The 27,446-nt window shown below is 41.6% G+C and overlaps 1 protein-coding gene across 1 annotated transcript; it reads left to right on the top strand.

The window, feature by feature from the left end:
• Nucleotides 1-7,467: 7,467 nt before the first annotated feature.
• Nucleotides 7,468-26,812, top strand: NDUFAF6 (NADH:ubiquinone oxidoreductase complex assembly factor 6). Its single transcript, XM_048507979.1, has 9 exons — nt 7,468-7,674; nt 12,325-12,424; nt 14,793-14,915; nt 16,201-16,257; nt 17,009-17,111; nt 17,843-17,976; nt 21,087-21,188; nt 26,113-26,169; nt 26,666-26,812. The coding sequence occupies exons 1-9, from the start codon at nt 7,478-7,480 to the stop codon at nt 26,792-26,794; spliced, it is 1,002 nt and encodes a 333-aa protein (XP_048363936.1). The 5' UTR covers nt 7,468-7,477; the 3' UTR covers nt 26,795-26,812.
• The last annotated feature ends 634 nt before the right edge of the window (nt 26,813-27,446 follow it).

Here is a 27,446-nt window from a genome sequence, read left to right as displayed (position 1 = left end):
CTTCACTTTGCATCTGAAGACTTAGCACACAACTACATATGAGTCTCTGCAAGAGGCCATGCCACAGATTCAACAACTCTTCTGACTAGCCAAGGAAACAGTTTTTAGCAAGTAACAGTAAGGCTTGCTGATTCACTAAAGCTGAATCACAGAAACACCCAGAAAAAAAGCTATATTGGCCTTTCAGGTTTTTCCTTTTACCAATAAAAAATACACCTGGGTCCAAAAAAAGCAGAACAACAGTTGTCTTTTTTGCCCTTTTAAATCTCCCTCCTCTGCCATTCTCCTTGGCCAGGTGGGCTTGGGATCCAGTGGAGGGGGATGGGAGGGAGAGAGAGAGAGATCTCCATGTGGCACTGAGCAAGCTCAGCACTGTATGCAGAATCTGTCCCCTGCTGGTGTTTTTCAAGCCCTGTGGGGTTTGAGAAGTGCCGGCAGCGCAAGAGCCTGCCAGATCCTGCATCAGCCCTGCATGCAGATCTATCCCCTGCCTGTGGGACTTGAGAAGTGCCAGCAGGGGCAGTCCTCTCCCCCTTGCCATTTCCCAAGCCCCTGTAATAGCTGAATAAAGTCAATGGTATATTGGCTTTATTCAGCTTTACCAAAAAAAATTGGGCTAAAAAAACCCCAAGCCCAAAATTTACCAATATTTTTCTATTAGTGCTCAAGCCTAATGCTTTTATTGTAAACAACATCCTGTCTTAATTATGGCAAAATGTTGAAGGTGCTTTGTTAAAAAACAAACAAATTTATTTTCCATGTCTAAAAACCTGGGTTGGCCATATTAAAATAACGTCAATAGCATGAGCAAAAAGAAAAGCATGTGCACTGGTAGGAACAGTTTTGAAACTGTTTTTCTTTTCTTTTAAACTTCAGCCAACAACTCAGCTAAAGCTAAATCCTCAATTTAGTCTAAATGGCAAGGCGCCTTGTCTATTTTGCGGAGGAGTGCGATGCAGAGAGAGAAAAAAATATTGAAAAAAGGCACTTGGTTGTTTTACTTATGATAGGGCTGTGTTGGTTGTCTAACCAATCCGTGGCTGTTCTTGGTTTGCAGAACTGGGCCAATGTTTTCCAGAGTGTCCTCAAACCCCCAAATCTGAATTTCAGTCACTCACACTCTTACACCTAAGTAAACCAGGTTACCAAAATTCTAAGCCCTCCAGACATCAAATTATTATTTTATAACTGACATTATATCATGCTGGACTTCCTAATATTATCTTGGAGACAGAGCAGTTTTCTAAGTCCATTGACGTCAATGGGCTTAGAAGGGTGTAGCTGCTCAGGATTGCTCTGTAAAGGGCAGCAATTTTAATTCTTTGGAATATGGTGTTGTTGCTGGCGAGAACATCTCGGAACAAAGAAGCTAACTAAAAAAAAGACCTACTGACTCATACACAGAGTACACAGTCATATAACAATAAAGCTTCATAACGGCTCCCTTCATCCTTGAGGAAATTAAAGTACACCAAGGACATACCGTATTAATTGCAGAGAGACCTTCAGTTGATATTTATCTGAATGGTACCATATCTTGTTCTGTCTTGTTCACTGCTTTCTTTGGGACATGCATGCAATTAAAGAAGAAGAAAGAAATGTAATTTAGATCTGATGTAATTTTAGAATGAAAGCTAATTCTGCATTCAGCTTCACTCACAAGGGTACGGAAATGTGATGTTCTTTAATGATCAGGTCTTTTTCAGCTGGTGGGAGACCAGGCATTAATTGGAAAGGAAGAAGGAAAAGCAAGAGGACTTTGGTGCATTTTTGGCAGGTGAAATGTATAGATCTCACCATCTACACACACTGGGGATGCAAGCAATGCCTATATTGCACTGGGGAGTACACCAATGAAAAATCCATATGTTGTCCATTTTGGACATTATCAAGCATACTGGGTATATAGTGAAGACTGCACACTCCTGAGACTCCCAGTTTTATGAACATAATGTCTTCACAGGCCTTGGTTGTTAAAAGAAGATGCTAAGGGGTAAGTGATTTGCTTTGTTATCTTTGTATGTCCCAGGTGCTTCCATCGCTGGATCCAAAGTAACTGGGTTCTGGTCTTCTGGGGTCACCAGCAGATGATTCCACCAGCAGCTTATCCAGGGTGTAAATTGCTGAGGGCAGCTTCAACTTGTGTGATGGTATTCCCAGACCAAGTTCCTGGGAAGGGACACCATCTGCTATTTGTAACTACAGGTCACTGGCCCAACACTCTGTAGTTTTCAAAATACTGATCCTCTGCCCCTAGATCAATGTGCTAAAAGGAGACAATGAGGATCAAGGAATGGAGATCTCTGGAGTCAAAGGGTATGATGCATGTGCCCATGGGGAAAGGTCCAAGGCAGGGGTAGGGAACCTGAGGCTCTCCAGATGTTCAGGAACTACAATTCCCATCAGCCCCTACCAGCATGGCCAATTGGCCATGCTGGTAGGGGCTGATGGGAATTGTAGTTCCTGAACATCTGGAGAGCTGCAGGTTCCCTACCCCTGGTCCAAGGGAAGGAGTCAATGGTACTGCAGCCAGCAGAAGATACTCAAACAACAAGACTGAGAATACATCCTAGAATGTGCCCAGCATGCTCTGGGTTAGGTACCACTTACAGGGGAAGATTGCAAGCCACCTTTTGATCATTTTGTCCATCATTGCTCTTTGCCTCATTAAGTTACCCTATAATTTCTAGCAACGCATATGGAATCCAGTACCATAAGTTAAACATATGTTTGTGGTTTAATGATGTCTTTTTTGCTTCCGTCTAGAAAAGCTTATGCTTGGCTCAGAGAATAATAAACATCGCCTGTGGCTGGATACCACCATCCCTCAGAACAATAAACTGATGTCAGTCAGTTGAGAATATGGCCAAGGAAGGAGGCTGAGAGACGCAGGCGTTCCCTGGTTCTGCATTTCCAGTTCAATCCTTGACCTGTATTGACCTGTTTCCTGGGACTAAAAGCACACTTTGCCATTCTGGAGAAGAAAGAATTACTTCCCTGTGGCTCTGAGTCGTCAATCTTCAGTCAGACCTCTTTTCCCCATTGAAGGCTGTTCAATAATTTGTTTGTTTCAGCCCCCCCCAGAGACACCATAAATCACCATTCACTTGAATGCTTTCTTCCCCCACTGCGCTCCCTAAGGATGTTTTATCATCAATGTATTTAGGTTATTATTGAGCGTCTCCTCCCTTCCCCATGTTTTAACTCCATGCAGTTCGGAGGGCTGTTCATCCACAACACTTAGTGAATACAAGACAATGCTTGGATTCTTGTATGGATACTTTTAATGATGCTGGGAAAGGTTTTTGAAAACATCAGTTAGCCGATGACTGTGGCCTTTTCTGCACAAGTTTATACAGTATATCTTACCACCAAATACTTTTTTAAAATTTTAACTCTGCACTTTTTTCCTGTTTGGTTCTGGACTTTTCTCCCTTTCCTCTCTTTCTCCAAGCATTTTTTCCATTATGTTATTTTCTGATCTGTTTGTGAGCCAGCTTCCCTTAACTGTGCAATCATGTTGAAATTGTATTTATTTATCCGACCCACCAAACACCTGGTCCTTATCCATACCCCCATTTAAAAGAAGAAAAAGAGTTTGAATTTGTACCCCCTTCCTCTCCTGTAAGGAATCTCAAAGAGGCTTACAAACTCCTTTCCATTCCTCTCCCCAGAACAGACATCTTGTGAGGTAGGTGGGGCTGAGAGAGTTCTGAGAGAACTGTGACTAGCCCAAGGTCAGCCAGCTGGGTTCATGTGGAGTAGGGAAACAAACTGAGTTTGGGGAAAGGAGGAGAAGTTTGGGGAAATTATTTATCAGAAAGCTGAAGCCTCAGTATGTGTGTGAGGTATGTGTTTTTGTAAACACCCCAAGCTTTTACCATATTCCATTTATGTTATTTTCAGCCCAAAGAGCTTAGGCTAACAAGGGGCTGCTGCATCAAACATAAAGATAAAAGCAACGTAAAGATCTCAAATAACATTTTCTGTTATGGCATCCCACCTGCAGGAGGTTGCCTGGCATCTGCTCCTCTGTAGTGGATTAAAATGATCCTTCTACATATTGCAATGCATATGTACTTTGCAACATTCTCTGAAACCAGAAGATGGTAGGATCACCTTTGAGCATTTCGTGAAACCTTTTATAATAAACAGTAACAGGTGCAAGATAAGGGGAACATATAATAACAGCATTTAGAATTAGTACACTTGTGTTCTTATCTCATGTTCCTACAAGGCAGAAATATGGCAAACACTATCTTTTAATTCCGTCTGCTGTTTGTGCTGGGGTTACTCCAGGCAACAAGAAAGCAAAACCTTCATTTTTTCTCCACTAACAAGGATGAGGGGTTAAATGATAAAAAGTCCAACATTTACATGCCTTCTAATTTCCTGAGCATCTCAAATCTTTATACGGTTGTCCTAGGCTTGTCATTCCTGATTTGGTAGTAGAGCCTGGGGAATCTAGAATTTGGGGAGGGGAACTCAGTGGGCTACGGTATATTGTCATAGAGCAGTGGTTCCCAAACAGTGTTCTGCAAAGAGATTGGAATAAATGTGACAAGAACTCAAACTTTTGAATGTGTGATGTTTTGAGAAAATGATATTTAAAGTTCCAATCTTTAATGACTTTCAATGGGAAAAAAATTAAACTTAGATCAACATTTAAGCTACCAGAATTTGAAAAAATAATTTGTACTTTTGCTATATATATGATAAAAGATTAACAACTTGAAAAATGCAGGCAGAAGCGGCAGCCATGACAGCAGAAGAGGCAGGGGGCAGGTAAGGTGGCAGAAACAGCAGGCGAGGTGGTGAAAACAGGGGAGGTGAGGTGGCAGATGCGGCTGGCAAGGCGGCAGAAGCAGCGGGCAAGCAGTGGCAGACGCGGCGAGAGAGGGCAACAGAAGCAGCAGGCGAGCAGCAACTGATGGGGGGTGCAGGAGCCTCTGTGGGAGGGCTGTACCACATTTAATAATACAAAGAATTATGGTTTTGAGGAAGGCTGTGCTTAAAAATGAACTTTAATGTTCATAGACATTGGTGACTATTTTCGACTGCAGAAGCACACAACTTTCTCTTCTGCTGCAACACTACTGACTGCTCTTTCAGCTTTTGGTGGAAAAGAGTATAGTTGTGGCTTGGTCAGTTACTTGGCTGTTGTGTTCCAAATAACACAGTTCTTAACCACTACTGTCTCCAGAACTAATCTTTTCCCTTCACAAAGGCATAATAAAATGGTGTCAGAAGTTGGCACATGTTTGCAGGCATCATAGACATGCTGCAGTGAGTACTCAATAAAATATGCTCTAGTCTAGCCTGAAAGTAAAGCAGCTTCACCAGAAAACTGCATTCTGTTTCCTACGGAAGGCTGTGCACCACCCCCACCCCTATCCTTGCTTGGGAACCTTGCTGAAAATTGGAGAAGGTGGGAGCAACCTTCTCACCTATATCTGACAGTCTCTGGAGCAGGAGCCACGCCCAGAGCCATGGTCCTATTATACTGAAACACCAACAAGACAGTAATGGCATAACGGAAGGCACCGGAGGGTCAATTCAGTACCCCCAACAGACTCCATTGCACGTGCAGACTGAGAGCAACAGTCTCTGAGCCACAACCTGACCAAGCATAGGGCACAATAGAATCTTGCACATCCCAGGCTGCCCCTGGGAGTTGTCCTTAAAGCAACAATGCCACTATACCACATTTATACTGAGCCCATCTGATCAGCTCAAGTGCACTATTGGTCTAGTCTGCAATAGTTCTCCAAAGAATCAGGCAGACATCTTTCCCAGCCTTCGCTATCAAAATATCTGCAGGGTTTGCCCATGAGTAGCTCTATCCCAGAGCCATAGGCCCTTCACTAATTCTGTGAATGTAGACAGGATTAAAAATGAAGTCATTTATTTTTGTCATTACAGGTATATACAAACATGGCAGTTTTTAATTTTTGTTGTGACTGTGATGCTTTTGGAAGTATATCTGCAATTCACACAAAGAGAATGTTTCCTATATCTGTTGATCATCATAAAAATTAATGAGCAAGATCAGTAGGGGGAGGGAAACAGCAATTGTCACTCCAAAGCAGCAGTGATCACCCCCCCCCCCGCCCCCAAACTCCCAAGACAACCTGTGCTTTTTCTTCTTCCGTTTTTACTTCTGTTTAGTACTTTATGGTATACAGCATGGTGCAGTGTAGTGGCTACAGTTCCGACTAACATCCGGGAGACTGGGGGTTGCATCCCTACTCTGCCATGAAAGCTTGCTGGGTGACCTTAGGCACTCTCAGCCTATGTTACCTCACAGGGTTGTTGTGCGGATAAAATGAAGATGGGGAGCATGTTGTAATCCAGTTTGGGTCTCCATTGGGGAGAAAAGTGAGGTATTACAGGGAGGCATCTTTCTCCAGCTTTGCCATGGCATGTTTAGTTAGTGCTATAAGTAAAACTGCCAGTCTTGCTGAGTTGTCTGATTACAAATAGACTGTCAGCCATAATACTGTTTTTTTAATTCACAGTCCTGCTTTCAGTAAAATAGACCTGTAGAAGTCTGAAGATTCACAGAATTTTTAATAGACTGACAGACAGAAACTGTACTTGGACATACCAATGAATAGTGAAATAGAAAATTTATGAGATGAAGAATAAAATCAGGAGCTCAGCTAACACGTTAAGAGAGGCAGGCTCTAATCTGGAAAATCAGGTTCGATTCTCCAGTGGACTATATTCTTAAGAACAAGATTTGTTTCCTCACTTCTCCACACCTAGCCTTCTGGTGACCTTGAACTAGTCACAGTTCTCTCCAAACTCTCTCAGCCCATGCAGAGCCAGGCAATGGCAAACCCCCTCTGAACATCTCTTGCCCTGAAAACTCTACAGACTCGTTATAAATCAGCTGTGACTTGATGGCATGCACACACATAGGCAAAGAGGAACAATCACACAGGATACATATTGGAAATGTATCTATACATTACTGGAAATTAGAAATCACATTGCAAACACGCAGCACAGCAAAATAAATCTCCCACAAAGCAAACCTCGCGTTGCAACCATGAGCATATTTAATTAAACTGCCACGTCGAAATTATGCCAAAAGAATGCAAGTAGGGGTATGATATTGATAAGTCCTTTCTGAACATTGAGAAGAATTTCTCCCTTCCAACCAATAAGTCAGGGAAAGGCGGGCTTGTGTTGTTCTAGAAACCCTATAAAGGAAGCCACAGTTTGCAAGCGAATCGCTTGAAGCGATGGCTGCTAGCGATAGGGCACTTTGAAGGACATTGAGTCGTCATAAGCCGGAAGAAACAAGACATTATCACACAAGGTGACTTTTTACCTCTATGGCCTGGGCTGCCACTGATTGACACCAGAGAGCGGACAGAAATGATAACGCGATTGGCTAAGACCAGAAACGAAGCGGGGATTGACAAGCAGGGGGCGTTTCTTCGAAGAGAGGGGGTGGGGATTCGGCAAAATGGCTGCCACCGTAGCTGCAGCGATGGTGGGCCGAGGGCTGCGGTCGGCTCCCTGTTCCGGGCAGCCTCCAGGGTCGCGCGCCGGAGGGAGGCTGCTGAGCCCGGTGATGTGTGGAGGCGGCGCGCCGGCAGTCGCGGCCGCATCCAGCTTGCCGGGCCGCGCAGAAGAGGAGCGCTACTGCATGGAGCTGGTGCGGTGAGTCCTCCGTCCTTGCTGGCGCTCAGGGCAGGTGGGCGACGGATGCTTCCTGGCCTGGAGCTGCATCCGCCGGCAGGGCATGGCTTCTCCTTATTTGCATCTTTTTAAAATACTCCTAATGCAGGAGCCAGAGACTTTCTAGGCCCCTTCTGCACATGCAGAATAATGCACTTTCAGTCCACTTTCACAATTGTTTGCAAGGTGATTTTTTCTATTCTGCACAGTAAAATCCACCTTCAAAGTGCATTGAAAGTGCATTCTGCATGTACAGAAGGGGCCATATTGAAAGGAGGCGGTTTTGTTGGGTCGCCTCGTTTGAACAAAGACTTTGAGTTTCTGGCTCATTATATGCGTTTATCTTTTTAGAGTTTGGGACTCCCTACCAAGTACAGTTGTTAACCAGCTTACAAAACTGGTGCATATTATCTGGGGTTTGACTTTTGCGTCATTATGTTCAACCCTGTATTTTCTGCGTTGGTTGAACCTGCTCCTCCTTTTATTCCTGCATAAAATGCATAAAATGCCCGATCCACTGTCTGAAGAAGTGCAAACCTATGCAGGAGTAAAATTTTCTTAACTCCAAAACTATTTTTGTTTTCCAAAAGCTGGGCTTTTAATTTGTAATAGTTTCTCATTTAAAGAATGGGAGTTTGGTTTCAGGTAAACTCCAGGTTTTAAATAATGTCTGTTGAGCTATTTTGGCTGCCAGTATGCCAAGGTACTTAAATTAGTAACGAGTAACTTATGAAGGGATGGTCATCGTCTTCAACCTTGGGAGTCCAGACCCCTTCAGCTATGGCAGTGATGGCGAACCTTTTAGAGACCGAGTGCCCAAATTGCAACCCAAAACCCACTTATTTATCGCAAAGTGCCAACCCAGCAATTTAACCTGAATAACACTCAAGCAGGGGCCAGCCTGCTGTAGCCTCCAGCAAGTCCCACATGTGCCACTCTGCGCCTCTCTAGCATCTCTGCCGCCTCGCCGCCCCCCCCCCCCCCAGCATCAGCCACCTGGAGCACAGGCACCAGGCCAGGCAGCCGAGTCCTCCCTGCTTGCTGAGGTGCACGCACATCAAGTCCAGCTGCCCAGGCCAGCCTAGATGTGTGTGATTGGTGAGGGGGGGGGGCCACGATTTCCCCCCCACATGATGAACTCTATGTGCGTGTGCCCACAGAGAGGGCTCTGAGTGTCACCTCTGGCACCCGTGCCATAGGTTCGCCACCACTGAGCTATGATGTTGATACTCTCTTTCATCTGGAGCTGGGTTGGGGTTTACCTGGAAAAGTTGCAGCCCCATCTAGTGAGAAAGGCTTGCTATAGCCCTTTCAGGGGAAGGACCTGCATAGGATTGTTCATCATATTTTTAGTTCTCCTTTTCAGCCCACAGTTGTCTCCCAAAGTAGCAAACAAGAATTTTTTTTGCCATCATGTCACAACTGACATGGCAGTCTCATAGAGGTTTCAAGGAAAGAGATAATTTGCCATTTTCAGCCTGCCTCTGGTCTCTGCCTTTGGTCTCATCGAAATACTAGCCAGTGCTGACCCTTCTTAGCTTTTGTGATCTGACAAGATCAAGCTATCCTGGGCTATCCAGGTCAGGGCCACAAGAATAATAACTTAAAAGAAAATCCAATACAAATGATGTTAATGTTCATGGAAAGAAAATTCTAATCTGAGTTGTTTCCAGATATAGTGGAGTGGCATTTCTATCCTGCACTTCTCCTGATGGATCTGTTCATGGGTAGTTGGAAGGTGAAGCTGGATCCAGGCATGATAAAAAAAACATTCTCACCTCCCTTCTTCCCTTTCTCTGATGGCCTTATTGATAGCAGTGGGAAGTTATTGCTTCAGTATAGTTCATATAGTTCATATTTCTACTCTTTTGTTTATTTATAGTTTGCCTTTATCACTGAGACTCAAGGCGTATATTCATTTGAATCTGGAATGCCACTGTGCTTGCCAGAAAGGGAGTAGTCCTCTTCTGTCTCCAGCAGTAGATCTTCTATTTGTGCTCAAGTGTAAGGGGGAGCTGTTGTAACCCATGCCTTGCCTGATTCCAATACGCAGAGTGTACAGGCTCATATGTTGTGAAAGAAAGAAACCTCTATGTTATTCCTTGAATTTACAGCCAGCCTGACCCTGGTAAATTGTGCCCATTTCCCCCTTGTACTTGAGTTCTGAGTTGTAGTGATATTTCCATCAACAAATATTGTCAGACTTAAAATATACGTGTGCCAATTTTTGCTTGACACCATTAAAACATAAGCATTTTTATATCTATTTTTATATCTATGGACAGATAGACAGTGTTGGCTCTGGAATTCAGCACAGTTGTCATTATCAACATGTTAAGAGATTTAAAAAGGATCGGTTATATTTATTAGCAATAAAATAGAACACAGCTAAACAGACAATGTTTAATTTTTTTAGTTTACATAATTTACAATCCACCTTCCCCAGTGAGACATGTGGCAAACGACAGAATTATAAAAACAATGCAATAAATACCATAATAAGACGTACAATAAAACTGGATTATGCATTTAAGCAGTAAACAACGCAGTAAAGTTGGATCACATCATTAGAGGAGAACGGGATAAAAGCTGTCATATATTGTAAACATTATTCTAAACATAGCTAAAGGGAGAAGGAGGAAAAAAGAAGAAAAATGGCTTAAAATTTCCACAGACAATTTAAACAACAACCCTGTCTCCACTATAAAAAGCGCCCTCTTCCACCGTTTCCTTATAGTACATTTCTGTTCCCTAGAACAAATGCCATCCTGAACAGTTCAGTGGAATGATAAAAGTGTGGGAGCATTCCTGATCATGGCAGGTAGACTGTTCCACATTGTGGAAGCCACAACTGGGGATACTCAGGTGTGAGAAATTGTTGCTCTTATCCATTTGCAGGGTGGAACATGAGTTCTTTCTCAGATCCTATTAGCTAACTCGGGGGGGGGTGGGGGTTCCTTTGTTTTTAAATGTTTGTGTGAATGTAGTCTTAAAGCAAAAAATGCTGCTGTCCCAGATGTTGCACACCAACCTGGTTGTTTGGTGCTCCTGGACATTTGATCGGCTATGCAGATTTTTTGACAATAGCTGCCACCACACCTCTTCCCTGTGTGACTGAGGGTAAGCTGTGGCAGCCATTTTGCATCTACACTTTGTCAGAGTTCTAAATATGTCCACATTCTCAAAAAAGGTTGGGGATCCCTGGTGTGGACACGAGGGTACGACTATTTATTTTTCATGGGCTTACCACCAGGCAGTTTCTTTCTGACTAGCTGTCTTCTTTTAAGGATTCTGGACCTGATACTCTGCACAACACTGTTTCAGTATTTCTGTGTTCGTCTCCCTCATGTCTGTGCTGTACATGAGACAATGCTGATATGAAATAATGGTGGTACATTCTGTCTTGACCAGGAGTGGTGAATATTGTGTGTCCTAAGGTTATGATGAAAATAATTTGAAGGAAAATGCTGACATTTTTTTCAGATCAGACAGTGATAAATGCTGAATTTAATCTCTACTTCCATAGACTTTGTGGCTTACGAAATTCATTTGGTGTAGGGAATCACCTTGGTAAACTTTTATCAGCATGAGTAATAGTGTTCTGATGAACTGGTGTATCTGTGACAGTGTGTGTACATACCTAGCTGTCTTTTCTTTCTCTTAATCCCGTGTGTTGGTCATAGCTGTAGTACAAGGAACTGAATTTTCATATTTCAGTCAGTTTTGTAAATTATTGTTGTAATCTTGGTTTAAATGGCTTGGCTCCCATAATAATGCAATTGGAAGGCACTTATGATGTTGGATCTGGGGTTGCTGGGTTGCAGGACAAAAGGCCCCTAGGCATGGGAGGGGACACAGTGGGAAGGTGCGATTAAGTGAAATTTTCCCACCTCAGTCTACCACCCAAAGAAAGCTTGGCAGAGGAAAAATGGCACAGCAAGACCTCAGCTGGAGGAGGGAGTGCAGTAATTGCATCCTATTCTTCAGTGTAGCCGCCCCAGTGATATTTTGGACATAGGGATCCTGTGACCTCCAGCGATGCCTTTTTAGGATTGCAGAAGGCCGCTATAGGAATAGGTTACAGTTCACAATGGCTGGACACAGTCCACAAGTAATGAGGAGTCCTAGGTGTGCCTGACTCTGTGTAGGATAGCTGGCAAAGTTCAAGGATAGCTAGTACAGGATTCTACTGTTCCATATGAGCACAGTATTTAAATGAGAGAGAGACATACTAGCAGTGTGACTTTTTCTAAAAATTCGTGAATTAAGAGAGGAAGCTGGTACATGTTCTGATACTTGTTAGAAATTGTCTGGAAATAGTTACAGTTTGGTGTTTGAAATCCCAAACTGGATGTGATAAATACAATTCAGTGGTGTCTTACCACTTACTTGTAGCAATTGGTATTTTTTGTTTCCACTTAGGGATTACGTAATTCCAAACATTCCCATAGAAGTTCAAGTATTTCATCATAACATCTACCACAGAGTGTTTTTGTTTGTGTGATGGGGAACCTTGAAATTACATCCTGTATTTCTTGAACTGGAGACACTTTGTTTACTTAATTTGGCTTTTGTTACATGAGCTTGTGACACAATCTTAACCTTGCCTCTATTTTTGTTTGTCCTGTCCAGGAAACGTGACTATGAAGGCTTCCTCTGTTCGTTACTACTGCCAGCAGAATCGCGCTCTTCTGTTTTTGCCCTGAGAGCTTTCAATGTAGAACTGGCTCAGGCAGGTATTAAAATATTCCATGGTGAAACTTTGAATGGAAGACTTTTGTTCCTTAACCTGGATTCTGCCTTTTTCTGAGCCACAGTATGCCTACCTATTCAGTTATGGATTTCTTCTTTGTACTCCTGCTTCTTTCTTAAATACTTACAACCAATAACATTTATTTGTGAAACTGGAGTGTGGGTGCAGATATTTCTTATGCATATTAACTTAATTGACTTCTCATGTCCAGCCGTTACACAGTAATCTTTTTTGGAGAGATCTTTAAGGAAAACTTCAGGTTGGTTGAGATTTTACCACCCTGGATAATCAGGCATCATTTATGAATTTGGCTACCTAATTGGTTCTAGCTCCAGCACATTTATAAGGTCAGCAGTAGTTATCGCGATATCTAGCTGTGGAGTATTCCACTGTTTGTTTGCACTGTGCTGAATTAGTTTACTTATTCTTGATTTTTTTTTAATGCTGGGATTTTGACCAGGTACTGATCCATGACAGGACATGTTCTCTTGTCCCATGACTGCTTGTGTAGAAGCCTTTGATGGCAACCGATGGCAACCTTTGGCAATCGCTTTTTCAATGTGCCAACTTGCCAAGTATTGGATCACCCCATTGATTAAACAGCTGATGATTATTTTTTTCTCAGCAAGGCTTGTTTTTTCATAAGTTTAATAATTCTAGCATAAATAATAATTTTCACTGGTTCACCTGAATGGTGTCTGATTGATCTGCAATTTACTTCCCCATATCACTTAAAAAGGAGCCGCGTAGTGTAGTGGTTAAGTGCTTGCACTGCCACTCACACGGTCAGGAGTTCGAGCCCCCTGTGGGTCAGATATCCTGGCAGGTCGCTCATGGTCAACTCAGCCATTCTTCCATTTCTTGGTCTGTAAATGAGTACTTAGCTCATAGCTAGGGGGTAAAGAATAGCCGGGGAAAGCAGTGGCAAACTACCCCACAAAAGAGGCTTGCCTTTGAAATCACTGCTTGCAGTGGTACCCCAGGGTCAGACACGACTGAAGGGGAAACTTTACCTTTATCACTTTAAAAAAACCTGATGTCACCTTGGCTGCCTTCCAGTTTGCTCATAAGTAGGCTGGTTTCATTCATAAGTTACATATTCTGGTTAATAGTTTAACTGTTTCTCAGTTAAGTCTTGTTTTTAAAGTGTTCCCAGGCGGATGATGGTCAGAGTTGTTACTTTTTAATTCATGTGTTCAATTGAAACTTAATTATTTATCTCCTTTGACATAGTTGTTCACATACTTCACCATTGATGAAAACTTTGTGTTAAAAATCCATTCAGCTTTTCTGCTATTTCTTTGTTCCTCTATCCTGTTGTGGCAGGACTCTCCATCAAAGTTTCTGAATTGCTCTCCTTCTTGGGTGGCTTTATTGTAAATTATATGACACTTTGGTGGATTTGGGACATTTATTTTTTCCCATTTGAACAAGGTTTGCACTTTTTAGAGGAAACTTTTATAGCTTTATTTTAGGCCTTTTTCATTTAGATGGCCCAATAGATCTAAAATTCTACCAGTTTTTCTGCCGCTGATAAAGGGAGAGGGTACTGTTGACCATCAAAATGACTGGAAATAATTACAGTATGTGGACACATCCCATAGGACAAAGGCTCTACAGAGGTGAACTGGGTGAGATAAATAAAGATAATATCCAAACCAAGATAATGTTTGGAGACCCTTCATTGTAAGTACCCACTTACTGATGTAATTGTAGGTGGCCACTTCTTGGTAGCAGTGCTGTGAGTATGGTATGGTCTTCTATGGAACATCACCCATTAGTTATCCATTTGTTGCCTGTTGAAGATGGTCCTCTTTTAGGGGTATTTCATTGTATCAATTTCTGCAGCTGACACAGAATTTGGAGAATTTTTCACTTGATGTTTCGGAATATTCCTGTAAATACTAGGTACAGTGTTTAGCATTGTTTTACAGTGTGGATCTTTTTTCTTTTAATTAGAGACTGTTTTTAGTACGTTATGGTTACTTATTATGGATCAGATGGAAAGGTGGGTTAGAATGTTCTAAATCATCATTTTGGGGTAATTGATTAAAACACACTAAAATATCAGGATGATTTCTCTTTTAAGGACCTTCTAGAATCTAGAACTCTTTTCAGCTGAAGATCTTTCTACCACATTATGAAAGTATGAGAACCTTTTTATGGAGTTGAGCACTTGAGTGTTCTAGGTGGTATAATTATTATGTGAGAGAATCTATTGTTATAAAATATTTGGTATATGTTGCTAGAATAAATGTATTCAGAAAAAGGATTGTTCCTCTGGATTAATTTGGTTTATGAGCAAAAAACTGAAGTAAAGTTAACTCAACCTGTGCTTCTGCTCCAGATTAAAGATGCAGTAACTCAGAAGACTATTGGGTTGATGCGAATAGAGTTTTGGAGGAAAGCTGTAGAAGACATATATCGTGACCATGCACCACAACAACCTGTTGCAAAAGAATTATGGAAGGTATAAAATATATGTTTGTCTTAACTTGTAGTTGTTCCTTGATCTCAATGGAAACACTTTCGTTAAAAAAATGGAAAGGTGTGTTACAAAATATAGAAAACAATTCAGTAAGGCAGCATAAGACATAGAATAAAGAGTGCAGTAGTACTAGGAGACCAAGAAGAAGAATTTGGATTTATATCCTCCCTTTCTCTCCTGTAGGAGACTCAAAGGGGCTTACAATCTCCTTGCCCTTCCCCCCTCACAATAAACATCCTGTGAGGTGGGTGGGGATGAGAGAGCTCTAAAAAACTGTGACTAGCCCAAGGTCACCCAGCTGGCGTGTGTGGGAGTGCACAGGCTAATCTGAATTCTCCAGATAAGCTGCCGCAGCTCAAGCAGCAGAGTGGGGAATCAAACCCAGTTTCTCCAGATTAGAATGCACCTGCTCTTAACCACTACGCCACTGCTGCTCCGAACTGGAACTGGAAAGGTTTGCTTAAAGGTTTTTTTCTAACACAATTCCCAAGTAGGTCAGGGAATAATGAAGTATGATGTGAAACATAGTTCCATTGAAATATATGTGATTTTTGTCTAATGAGTTAAGGAGGGGAATGCAGGGCTGCCATTCTGAGCATTGTTTCTGGGTATCTGAACCCTATTTTTATGTATGGCATTTACTTCCTGTTACATCTGCCCATCTGTGCCAATGCTCAGCCAGCATATTGATCTTGTTTGCTGTGTATTACTGTTTTTGTATCAATAAAATAATTGTAATAACAACAACAATAACCTGGGAGGATCTGTTTATGTGAAGTCTTTGTTGCCAGTGTGAAGGCCTTTGGCCTCACAGCAGCCGTGGAAGTGGAACACCGATCCATCCTATCTTGGAACCAGGCTAAAGCTGTTCTTTCATCCCTATGGAACTATTGGATTCTCTGCACTGAATTCAATGTCCTCAAGACAAAAACACAAGTTTAATGAATATAAGCATCTGACTGACAACTTGACGAATTCAAGGTATCTGTGAGAATGTCAATAAAATAATGTAGACCTTTTTTCCTTTTGATGGCTGCCTTTTAAAAAGTTCTCTTCTGTCATCGTATTTTATTAAAGATTGTGCTGTTGAATTATGAACAAAAGAGTGAAACAAAGGGCATGCAAAAAATACCCCTTTTGGGAAGGTGGTGAAGCTGTTGCTGTAAATCTGACTTTTTAGTATCTCATGCCCAGCTACATCCTGAGTTGATTCTTTCTTGTATTGTAAAACAGACATAAGGGTGATTGTATTTTTAACCACTTCTAGGCTATTAAGAGGCAACACTTGACGAAAAAATGGCTCATGAACATTATTAATGAACGGGTAAGTTTTTGTAAATGGAAATAATCTTAACAATATGTCAGCATTCTTTTGTTTTCCTTTGTTTTGGTGCTGAAACAGGAAGTAGTGTTTTCTGCCAGGGCATATTTATGGGCTTTGAAGGGAGCATAGGATGACATTTAAGATTAGTACAATCAAACTACGATTCTTTGGGGAAGGCCAGGGCAGGTAAATTGGTGTCAAACTCTTACACGTATTGTTTCTGGCTGCCATGACAGGATTACGAAAATGTAGCACTGGAGAAACTAACAAGGATTTCTCATGATTATGCATAAAACGTTCTCATGTTGTTTAACCTTTTCATCATAATGTTCTATCACCATAATTTTGTCTTGAAAAAAACCCTGCAGTGTTTAGATTAAAAGAGGAGTCCAAATTTGATTCAAGATTATCGTTCTTGAGTAACTTTCAGTACATTTGAAAAAATGGGGGTGGGGGGGAGCTTTGATCGGAATCTGACTTATATCTTGCATAAAGGAATCCAGAGAAGCCATAAACATGTGGTAATGTTATTTCTGGTAGTCAAGTTACTTCACTTTGGTGGGAAAAGAATAATGCCAAATGGGTTTGGTTTCTTTTCTATGTCTTGATATATTTTATATTAAGGTATGTTTGTTCACTGTTCTTCAGTGATGAATGTGTTGGGCATTTTAATATTTCTGAGTTGCCTGAGTAAACTGCTTGTGTCAAGTATATGCTAAAAAAAACAGCTGGCTCTCTGTTCAAACTCTAGGAAAAAAATTTAGACGATAGAGCATATCGGAATATCAACGAACTGGAGACATATGCGGAAAACACACAAAGTTCACTTCTTTATCTCACACTGGAAACACTTGGTGGGTACATTTTTAAAGTAATTCTAAGAACACTTTGTAGTCTAAAGCACATCACTCTTTGTGATGGAAAGTGTAACGGAGACTTTTAAAAGAGGAACTACACAAAATTGTCTTCTCATTGCACACATCTGCATGTTACTTTGACAGATGCAAGTATCCAAGCCTGCATTTGCCAATGTAGTGTGGAGATAATTGGCATTTGTAAGAAAAAATGAGGGTGTTGAGATTGCATAACCATTTGCTATTCCTCCCAGACAAATTCCCCTTGGCTGTTCTGTTCCCCTTCCCTTCCTTATGAGCTTAATTCCAGTCTGGCCTGGAGAAATGTGTTTTAACACAGCTTGAACTGGAACACTAGCAAGTGCAGGTCAATGTGTGGGGAGGGGTCTTGCTTGTGAATACACCATTGAACTCCTACTCATGTTGACTAGGAAGCAAGGCCCATTGAGTTCTATGAAACTTTGCATTCCAATGAGTCTGCTTAGAGTTGCACTCGTGGTAGTTTAAAGTTCTGTCAAGTTGCTGCTGACTTACAGCAACGCTGGAAGGCTTTCAAGGCAAGAGGTTATTGTTTGCCATTGCCTGCTCTGTGTAGTGACCCTGGACTTCCTTAATGGTCTCCCTTTCAAGTACTCACCAGAACTGGTCCTAGCTTCTAAGGTGAGACAGGCCATCCATATCAGGGCAGTGGTGATCATAGTCTGTTTAAATTTCTGTTTCTGCAAGTACAGGTGTGAAGGACATCCACTCGGACCATGCTGCCAGTCACATTGGGAAGGCACAAGGCATTGTAACCTGCTTAAGAGCAACTCCATACCATGCTAGCAAAGGAAAGGTGTTTCTGCCTATGGACATATGTATGCTGGTAGGATGATTCGTCTGGGAGTCAACCCGTATTGGTACCTGAAATTATATCCTTGCTCCAAATTATCCTGTATATATATGAATTTTTTGCCATCAAGTCTCAGCTAACTTGTGGCAACCCTATAGAATTTTCAGGGCAAGAGAAGTTTACCATTTCCTGCCACCTCATCACACTGTTGGTGTTCCTTGGAGGTCTCCTATCCAAATATATATGAATAGGTTATTCTTATCTTAGCTCTGTGTTCACCAGTGGAAAGATACTGATGAAATTATGCATGGTTTTTATCCAACTTTGCTATATCTTAACTTTCTTATACCTTTTGATGGCCTGTTGGATATTCGAGGGCACATGTGTATGTGACCTCTTTTTGAAAAAGTCAGTGTGAAATAGCACTTCTTTCCCCATAATCAGTTCATCTAAGGGCCCGTTAAACCTTTTTGGGGATCTTTGGCTGGTGTGGAATGCAAGGAAGAAGTTATGCTTTGTACGGTGTAGAAAATATGTGTCCTCTGCCCAACAGGTACAAAATAAAAAAGAGGATGATTTAATAAATAAATAGAGCAATGAAATGTGATTTTCTTGGAGAATCTTTGTGGGAACACTAATAGAGTTAAATGCACATTTTAAAAAAATAGAAAAGGTTTAAGCTGCTGGGCCCAAGCTTGGATTCTGATCCAACCACCTCAGCCATTTTACTTGCATCTCAGTTCAGACAAACTGTCAGGTCAATCTTTGTTATGGTCACAGACCAGCATAAGGTAAATAAAGTAAAGGATAAACCATAATACAAGGTAAACCATAATAAATCAGTAGATATGTATATTGAAGGGATAAAAGAAAAACCTGCTGTTAACAGGAAGTTGGGGTCACAAAAGGTATGGAAGTATAAAGAAAAGAACAAAAGCGTAAGTACTAAATGAAAACAAAAACGTTAAAACTATGAAAAGGGGATAGACATAATAACCAATAAAACTGGTAGTTTAAAGGCAATAGTTATCAGATCACTGAGCCTACTTCATTGCTTAGGTCATCCTGCAGTGTCCTTTAAGTGCTGCTACACAGAACTTGGCCACATTGTAGGTCACGTCAGGATTGGTATCTGGCAAATGAACTGTTGAACCCCTTCCTCATCTGTTTGAGCAACCTTTGGGGAGCAGGACCTTCCGCAACCTTCAAAGTCTATTGCTGTTATAGAGAGGAGAAGTTTGAAGAGTCCTTTCTTGGCACCCACAGGAGCGAGCCTTGAGTGGGATTCAGTACTGCTGATCACTTCAAGGTATTGCCCTCCTGAAAAGGAGCTGTTAACTTGGGCCTGGCAATGTTCCAATCAAAATTTTATTTATGGCCGGAGACCCAATGATTAGAAAATATATAAAACAAACACATGACATTTGTGAATGTTTGATCACAAAATTATATCAAATACATTTAACGTAAAAGAAATATTTTGTAGCCTGATTTTGTAGTCTGATTTAATTTTAAAATATATTTTTTCTGTTCTATTACATTATGGTAAAATGTATACATTATTATGCAGAACTTAGCCACCAACTTAGTAATTTGCAGTGGTTTGTCAATTTAAAGTTTACAAATTCTTGCTGACCTAGAAAGACCAAACACTTATCCAACCACACTGAGGATTTTAGATTGAGCCTCACTATAAAAGTTACATCTAAAAACAAGTGTTCTATGATTTCTACTTCTCCATACCTACATGGACTGAGTCTTTGTGAGTGGGCCTGGCAATGTTTAATGTGTCTGACTACCTTGCTGGACCAGTAGCCGGGGAGTGTCTACAGAAAATGGCACCTGAGTCAAGCTCTCAAACTGTACCCCCCAGCCTCTTGCAATCTGGATGTTATGCCCCTATTGATAACACCCCAAGATAGCATTAACCTTTTTTCTCACTGTATCACACTGACTGCTCATATTTAACTTATTATCCACCTGTACCCCAAGATCTTGTTCTCATACACTTCTATTATCCACCTGTACCCCAAGATCTTGTTCTCATCCTACTTTCTTTCTATCCTACACTACTATTCAGCATTGTATCCTCTATCCAGAGAGAAAGGGGGGAAGAGGGGAAAAGAGAGAGGTTCAGCAGCAGCAAAGGGGAAGGTTACCCACATCCCATCCCCCGCCTGTCACCACCAATGCAAAAAGAAAGCCTCTGGTTGCTTTAAAATTAAGATTAACATACTTTTAGGCACGCAACACCGTGGCCGGGAGGAGACTGGGGAAAAAGTGCCCTCCCTGGCCTTGTCCCTGCCCCCCTATCTCCTCCCAGTTGCCACTCACCTGAAAGTAAGTTGTCATTAATTTCAAAGCAATGAAAGGCTTTTTTCCATCAGCAGCAATGGGAGAGGGGAACATGGGCCATCTTTCTTCTCCCCCCCCCCCTAAAAGCCTCTGATTGCTTTAAAATTAAGAGTACTTACTTCCAGGTGGCGAGGCTGGGCTAGCTCAATCAGGGTGTGGGATTTTCCTGCGCACCCCCAGGAGCACCTGGGGCTTCAGGCCCTCTGCCCTGCCCTCAGTTACACATCTGAGCAGTAGAGTGTGGATTAATTTATGTGAAGCTTCACATTGTTTCATGACCAGGAAAGAGTATGGGAACCTGTTGCATTGCAGTGCAAGGACAGACTTTGCATATTAGAAACGCTAATTAAATTATATTGTAACTAGTAGTAAAGCCCACTGTAGGTAAGAAATACAGTGGACCTAGATAGGGCAGGGGGTGAGGGCAGGTAGGGGCCAGGAGGGCTTGCTGGTGGGGGTGGGGAGGGCAAGGGGGCTTTTGGAGCTCCAGAGCAGCAGTGGCAAGGTGCCACTGCTCCAGGGCAGGGGAAAGCTCGACGACAAACCCTCCACCAAAAAGCGCTAAGTGATGGAATGTTCGATGACAAACCCTCCACCAATAAGGGAGCAGGACTCACAAGTCCTGCTCCCTTGTTGGTGGAGGGTTTGTCATCGAACATTCCATCACTTAGCGCTTTATTACTGGTAAGATTAGGTGTCTGTAATATGTCTTCAGGGAAGTCGTGTTTATTTCCTCTTAATTTATTACCAGAAGTGTTTTTACTTTTTTTTCTTTCCTCCTCTACCAGCACAATGTTTCGCAAGAGGATTTCATAAGACATAAACAGGAGCAAAAAGTGAAAGATGTAATATATGACCTTGCCAGTCAGGCTCATGTTCATCTGGAACATGTGAGTTTCTCTTTTTTGCTGAAGTCTGCCCGATCCTAGTCTTGTGAATGTGTTTCTTGACAAAAACAATCCCTTCCCTTGAGGCTTTTCTGTAGGCTGCCACTTGGATGGCTACAGTACAGTCCTGATTATTAATAATGTTTGCCTGTCTACCCTGAGTAAATGGAATCAGTATCTTGCCCAACTAAGCTCAAGTAAGTGCTGAGAAACCATGTTTGAGATTTGAATGTAAGCAGAAGAGAAATCACCTGAGATTGGAGCCTTTTAAAAATGGGGATGCTGCACATGTGAATTGTTTGGTTTGATTGTTCACAAGATGAGGCTACAAGGGGCAAGAGATGTCTGGACAGGCCAGCATAAATGGCAAGATAAAAACAAAAACAAATGAATTATAGTTGATGCTGGCATATCCTGCATCCCTAATAATCGCCTCTCCCATTTTCATGTGTTCAATCTGCAGAGTGATGTGTTGGAGCTGCAGTTCCCCCTTGCAGGCCTCTGTGCAGATTCTGCAGTTGCCTGAGGGCTTTCTTATCAAAAGTTGGCTTCCCCTCTCATTTGTGTACCCGTTTCCCCTTCCTGTTACCTTGAGGCAGTGACAAGGAGATGGCTACATATAATTCTCATTTAACATTTGAAAGATACATGTTCAACTGTCCCACACAGTTGGGGAAATGATTTGATATGAATCTGGATAGTTCTAAAAATGATAGTTATATTTTTTTTAGGCCTTCCTTCCTCCAAGAGTTCTTTCTTCCACAACTGCCTTAAAATAAACAGCAGTCTTGTGACCCTGTGAAGGCAACTAAACCCCCATTTGTATTTGCAGCAGGCTAAGCAGTAGCTTCTGAGGGGTACCCATCAAGCCTGTATGGTTACTTTAGTCTGAGAGTGTGCAAATGGCTGCGTGTTCTTCATGACTGAGTAGAGATTTGAACCTGGGTCTCCACGGTCCTACCCATAACCAGTTGGCCATACTGCCCCTAGAAGGAAGTTGGTATGAATGAAATTAAGTGAAAATTGATAGATGATTACAAGGATGGATAGCTAGTGCTGTCATAGGTATTCTTCACTTATGACCAGCAGAGGGCAAAATAAGCCCTCTGCTAACACTACTGTTCACGCCAATTAATAGCCTCAAAAGTGCAAAGCTAATGAGCCATTTTAACTCATAGTTCATCTAATTTCTTGATGTTGGCATTGCTCTTTCTGGTGTATGTATTTATCTTGAAAATCTTGCACTTTTGTTAAGCTTTTCGCACGCTTTCTAATTATTTTTCATCAAAACTATGTTTGCCAAATAAAATAAGCTACCCTTTAAATACATCTGGTGTCTGCGCAGGATGATTCAGCATTCATCCCTTTTCTTTCCCCACTGTCATGGGTCTGTCCACACAAACAGATGTATCCTAGATCTTCTGACCTAAGAGTGTTTGGTTCTGTACCTTGAAGAGGTTGAAGGACTGCTTGAGGATCAAGAGGTCAGGGCAGCAACTGTTCAGTCAATTTTAACTAATCTTGCCTCCATGTTGCCTCCACAAATGAGGAATGGGTTTTCTAAGCTCTGAATTTGTCCCTTCTGGAACAAGAGAGTGTCACTGAAGGGCCAAACAAGTCCCTGCTGAGTAGGAGTTACACACTTTCCTCCTTCGGTCATTTCTATTGTTCCATCTTTCCAAGTCATGACAGCAGTATTGGGACTATCATCTTAGAAGGATTCCCATAATGGATTAGGAATGTTGTTCAGCCAGGGCAGTTTCTTGTTATCTTTGCATTTTGATCCAGAGATGTTAGCATAATATTATTAATTGCTGTGGTTGTAGTTATTTAATTTTTATTCTGCCTTATGCAAAGGTCTCTAGGCGCCTCACAATAAAATCAGGATAATAAAACATACAATAAATGCATCATAAATACAAAAATAAAACATGGCAACAAAAATATAACATGAAACTCAACACCCACTTCCCCTGCTTCCACTCCCCAGACCAGCAGCCCTGTCTCTTTCAACATTGCATACTCCGGTTTCCCCATAGTCTGTTGCTTCTTCCTCTTGTGACTTATTGCTAAAGTGCTTGTTCTTGCCTTCTGTAAGGAACGCTTAGAAAACAGTGAACTTACAAAATAGTATTGTTGATAATTGAGATTTGTTTAAAAAGAGAGAATTTACACCAGGAAGTAGTTCTTTAATTGCGCCCAAGTTGCGAAGGATGAAAGAATGTTTCCTTCACTTGACTATTTGCTGGTTTCCCAGTCTTCCCCAGCTATTGCTTACCAGATAAACTGTCTGTGTTTCTCTCCTCTTTCTTCCTTGCCTTGCCCTTGCACAACCTCCTCATTGGTTCTTCCACTCCACTTCCATGGTACTTTTCCTGGGCAACTTCAGTGGTCCTGTGCTGCTGTTTGCATCCTGCAGAAAGGTCAAAGCAGTACTGTAAAATCTGTGTGCATGATCTGGACCAGCAGCACAGGACCAAGAGAGGAAGAATGGAGGAGTGGTGTTTTTTCTCTCTCTCCCCCCCCCCCCCTTTGCATGGAAAGAGCAGTTCAGGGGTATTCTGGGAGCCTGTCCTGGCTTAATAGGAGAAGATGGCAATGTCTTTCCAGCTTAGGCCCCTTCCGCACATGCAAAATAATGTGGTTTCAAACCACTTTCACAACTGTTTGCAAGAGGATTTTGCTATTCTGCACAGCTTCAAAGAGCACTGAAAGCAGTTTGAAAGTGCATTATTCTGCATGTGCGAAATGAGCCTTAGAGAAGTAGATGTGTCAACTTTTCAGATTTTCTTCAAGGTCATTGTAGTTTTTTCCGAACCTGTTTGATATGGTCTTTTTTTGCAAAGATTGCCTTCAAAGTGTATTTGCGCAATGATGGGAAGGTATGCATTTTTGAATGTCCACCACAGTGCTGTTTTCCTTGTTTCTTGCCTTAGCCTCCTGAATATAGCATCTCACAACCTCAACAGCATAAGGCTTTTGTGGGGCTTTCTATAAGTCAGTAATTGCTAGATCACTGCAGCATTACAATGACCTGCTGCTTGATATACTAGTTCTTCTGAATTTCTTGCTATTGGTATGACCGAAATTATTCCTCACGTACCCATTTACTCCAGAGATTTAAGACCTGTGTCTCTTCTTTCTGACCCACATTTAAAAGGATGAGGAATCTGCCAAAACCCTTTTATTCATTTAAATCAGAATATGGTACAAGTGAGGCTGAATGAATTAAGAATTCAAAACTGTTTTATTTTTCTCTTTTGGGGAACTGGCAATGTCAGGTTGTCAGGGAGGTTTCAAGAATAAACTTGGCAGGTGACACTATAATAGGAATGTGAAACTTGCATGTATTTTGTAGTCAGAAAGTAGTTGGTAGATTTCACAGTCAATTACACTCAATTTACTTCGCTCCCCTAGGTTCCTTCTTGATCCTAGGCAACTCGGTTCCTCTCACTCTGACTGCTAGCCTACAACTGTCAGTTTCTAACTGTCACTCTCCAACTGTCATTTCTCAACTGTCAACTGTAGAATTCTGGGATTTTTCTCCAAACCTCCTGTCACTCAAGGTTGCATGGCCAGAACAACACATCAGCATTCAGCTGTCCATCACAGTGGGTCCCCAGGCGCCTGATCTGCAGACTTATCTTGCCTGTTTTTATCTCTGTAATGAAAGTGGCTAGAGACATACTTTTTTAAAAAGATAGAGAGCTAAGAATTCAGAGGAACTAGTAGACAAGGATCGTTTGTATATTTATAGCACAATAGCTATTACTGATTTTTTAAAAAATCTTTCCAATGGCACAGCTGTGGGAAATTCAGGGAGAATGGTAGCTGATAGAAGAAATTGCTCAGAAAACTCCTGTGTGGATGCTCTGTTGCCAGTGCAAACGCCTCTGCATTCAAAGCAGCAATGACAGGGAAACAAGAATCCTTGCTGTGTATTCAGCCACAGTGCAAGGGGTCTGGGAGAGCTAAGCAATAGGCAAAAACTGTACCCTGTTTTTGCCAATTTTGTTAAATAATGTACCTCTGACTGTAGATGTCAGCCAGCCCCTGCCAAGCAAACTTTTCCTGTTCTTCTTCTGTTCAGCTCACAAATGAGTGTTTTGCCTGTGCAGAAACCATGCCTCTGACTACACCAATGACCCTACAAAGTGCAACAGTTATAGTCCTGTCTCCTTGAAGCCCAAGACAGGCACAGTTTTGTGTTGTCTCTACTAGAGACCTTTGCCCCAGTACAGAATAAAGCCTTTCTACATCTTAATAACATGAGCATGTGTTAGCAGTTCTGATGATGCACGCATCGGCCTTCCATACTGTCTCATGCCTGGGTTGTGCCTATCATTCTGATTGATCATAACTTCTCTGACAGTAGAAAGAATACATGTGAATCACTGTCATGATGGCAAGGCAGGAAGAAGACATATAGTGGAAGGAAGATTATTTACAGCCTGATCATTTTCCTACCGTGTTTCCCCGAATATAAGACAGTGTCTTATATTAATTTTTGCTCCCAAAGATGTGCTATGTCTTATTTTCAGGGGATGTCTTATTTTTCTGTGTTCTGTTCGTCGGACATGCTTCCAAACAAAAACTTTGCTATGTCTTACTTTTGGGGGATGCCTTATATTTCGCACTTCAGCAAAACCTCTACTATGTCTTATTTTTCGGGGATGTCTTATATTAGGGGAAACAGGGTAGTAGTCAAAAGTAACTAAGGAAATACCAGAGTCACAGCAATTGTTTTCAAATAGTTTGTATCGATTTTTTCCCCTGTTCCATGACAGGCTATTGACATGTACAATAAATCATCTTCAGTTGCTGTATTCAAGCAGAGCCCAGTTCATGGAGGATCCTGGAAACTTTTGTAGGTTCCATGTTTCAAGTATATACTCTGAGATGTAAGCTGCTTTTTGTCTTCCTTCAGGCTCGGTCCTTCAGAAAGAATGTTCCCCGCAAAGCCTTTCCTGCTTTTCTTTATACAGTAAGTCGAACACATTTTTTTTTAGCCCACAGATAATAACTTGGACCAGCATGATAGGAGAGGTTGGACGTTGCCTGGCACCAAAATGTTGCCAAAGGTGGTGCCAGGTGGTCAGACATAAGGTGAGGTTTCCACCTCTGATAATTCAGGTACATAGAGAAGAACCTCAGGTGATTATCCTAGCTGATGGGCAGAATAATGCCTTGAAATTACAGTATTCTCAGTAGAGGACACTCTACAATATTCCCACAGCGGTCTCTGTGTCAGAGCTCTGTGAAATTCAGGACTTGTATCTTTGCCCATCAGTATAAATATGATCCCTTTCTGCTGCTGCTCTTTTTGACAGTGCACCATCTTTTGGTTGATATATTTTACACTGTGAAAATAAATTCCTATCTTTGTAAAGTGGACTTTTGCCGACCACTGCTTGTTGTCCGTACATTTGTTGGCTCTATAGTTGACTTTGTTTCTCTTTCTCTCTTTTTTCCCCTTACAGGTTGCTCTTGAAGATTATTTAAATAAAATACAGAAAGTTGATTTCAACATATACCATCCAAGCTTGCACAGGAAGAATCCTTTACTACCTCTGCAGTTGTATATTAGGTCCTGGAAGAAAGCATATTAAAGAGTTTTTAATCTGTGACTGATCTCTGAGGTTTCTCTCTCTGCTTCCTTTTGTTTTCGTTTTTGATTTGATTTATTATTAACATCGTCACTTCGGTTCTTTGAAGGGCTTAAGGCAACATTCACTGCATGGAAGAAAACCATGAGCAGACTATGCAGGCACTTCTAATGCTTTACACCTAGCCATAGTGACCCTTGAGGAAAGAACAATGTGGGTTAAGACGGGCCTACCTATTGTGTGGACTTTATGAATACAGTGTTGATGTTCCCATAGTATTGTATGAACCTCATAAAACTATTCTGACTGTAATAATTGAAAAGCAACCCCATGTGCCTCCTCTCTTGTAATGGAGAGCAACTGAGGAGTGGCTGCCTCATTTCAGGGCACATGTGTGTCTGACCTGTGTTATGAATACATTTGGGGATCTCTGCAATAACTTCTGATGGGACTGTAATGTACAAGAGGAATATGCTTCAATTCAAGGTACCATTCTACTGGAATATTTAAGGAAAGTAATTAATTTTTTTCCCCAGAGTGAAACTGATTATACTAGAAACTGCTTGACTTCAGAACTCCTCTGGCTTGTACCGGAGTGGGGAACGCAGCAGTTACCAGTCTAGGAATAAATAATTTCCTTTAGTAGCAAAGCTGA

The sequence above is a fragment of the Sphaerodactylus townsendi genome, linkage group LG09 (genome assembly GCF_021028975.2).
Source record: "Sphaerodactylus townsendi isolate TG3544 linkage group LG09, MPM_Stown_v2.3, whole genome shotgun sequence".
In the NCBI taxonomy this organism is placed as follows: domain Eukaryota; kingdom Metazoa; phylum Chordata; class Lepidosauria; order Squamata; family Sphaerodactylidae; genus Sphaerodactylus; species Sphaerodactylus townsendi.
Note: the sequence above shows the minus strand (reverse complement) of the source record. Positions and strands in the feature narration are given on the sequence as shown.

Bases quoted from the DNA above. Each gene is read 5' to 3' on its own strand.
- NDUFAF6 (XM_048507979.1), top strand. From the start codon at position 7,478: ATGGCTGCCACCGTAGCTGCAGCGATGGTGGGCCGAGGGCTGCGGTCG. The intron at 12,425-14,792 runs GCAGGTATTAAA...CTTCTGCTCCAG, and splicing joins TCAATGTAGAACTGGCTCAG to ATTAAAGATGCAGTAACTCA. The intron at 26,170-26,665 runs GTAAGTCGAACA...TTCCCCTTACAG, and splicing joins TTCCTGCTTTTCTTTATACA to GTTGCTCTTGAAGATTATTT.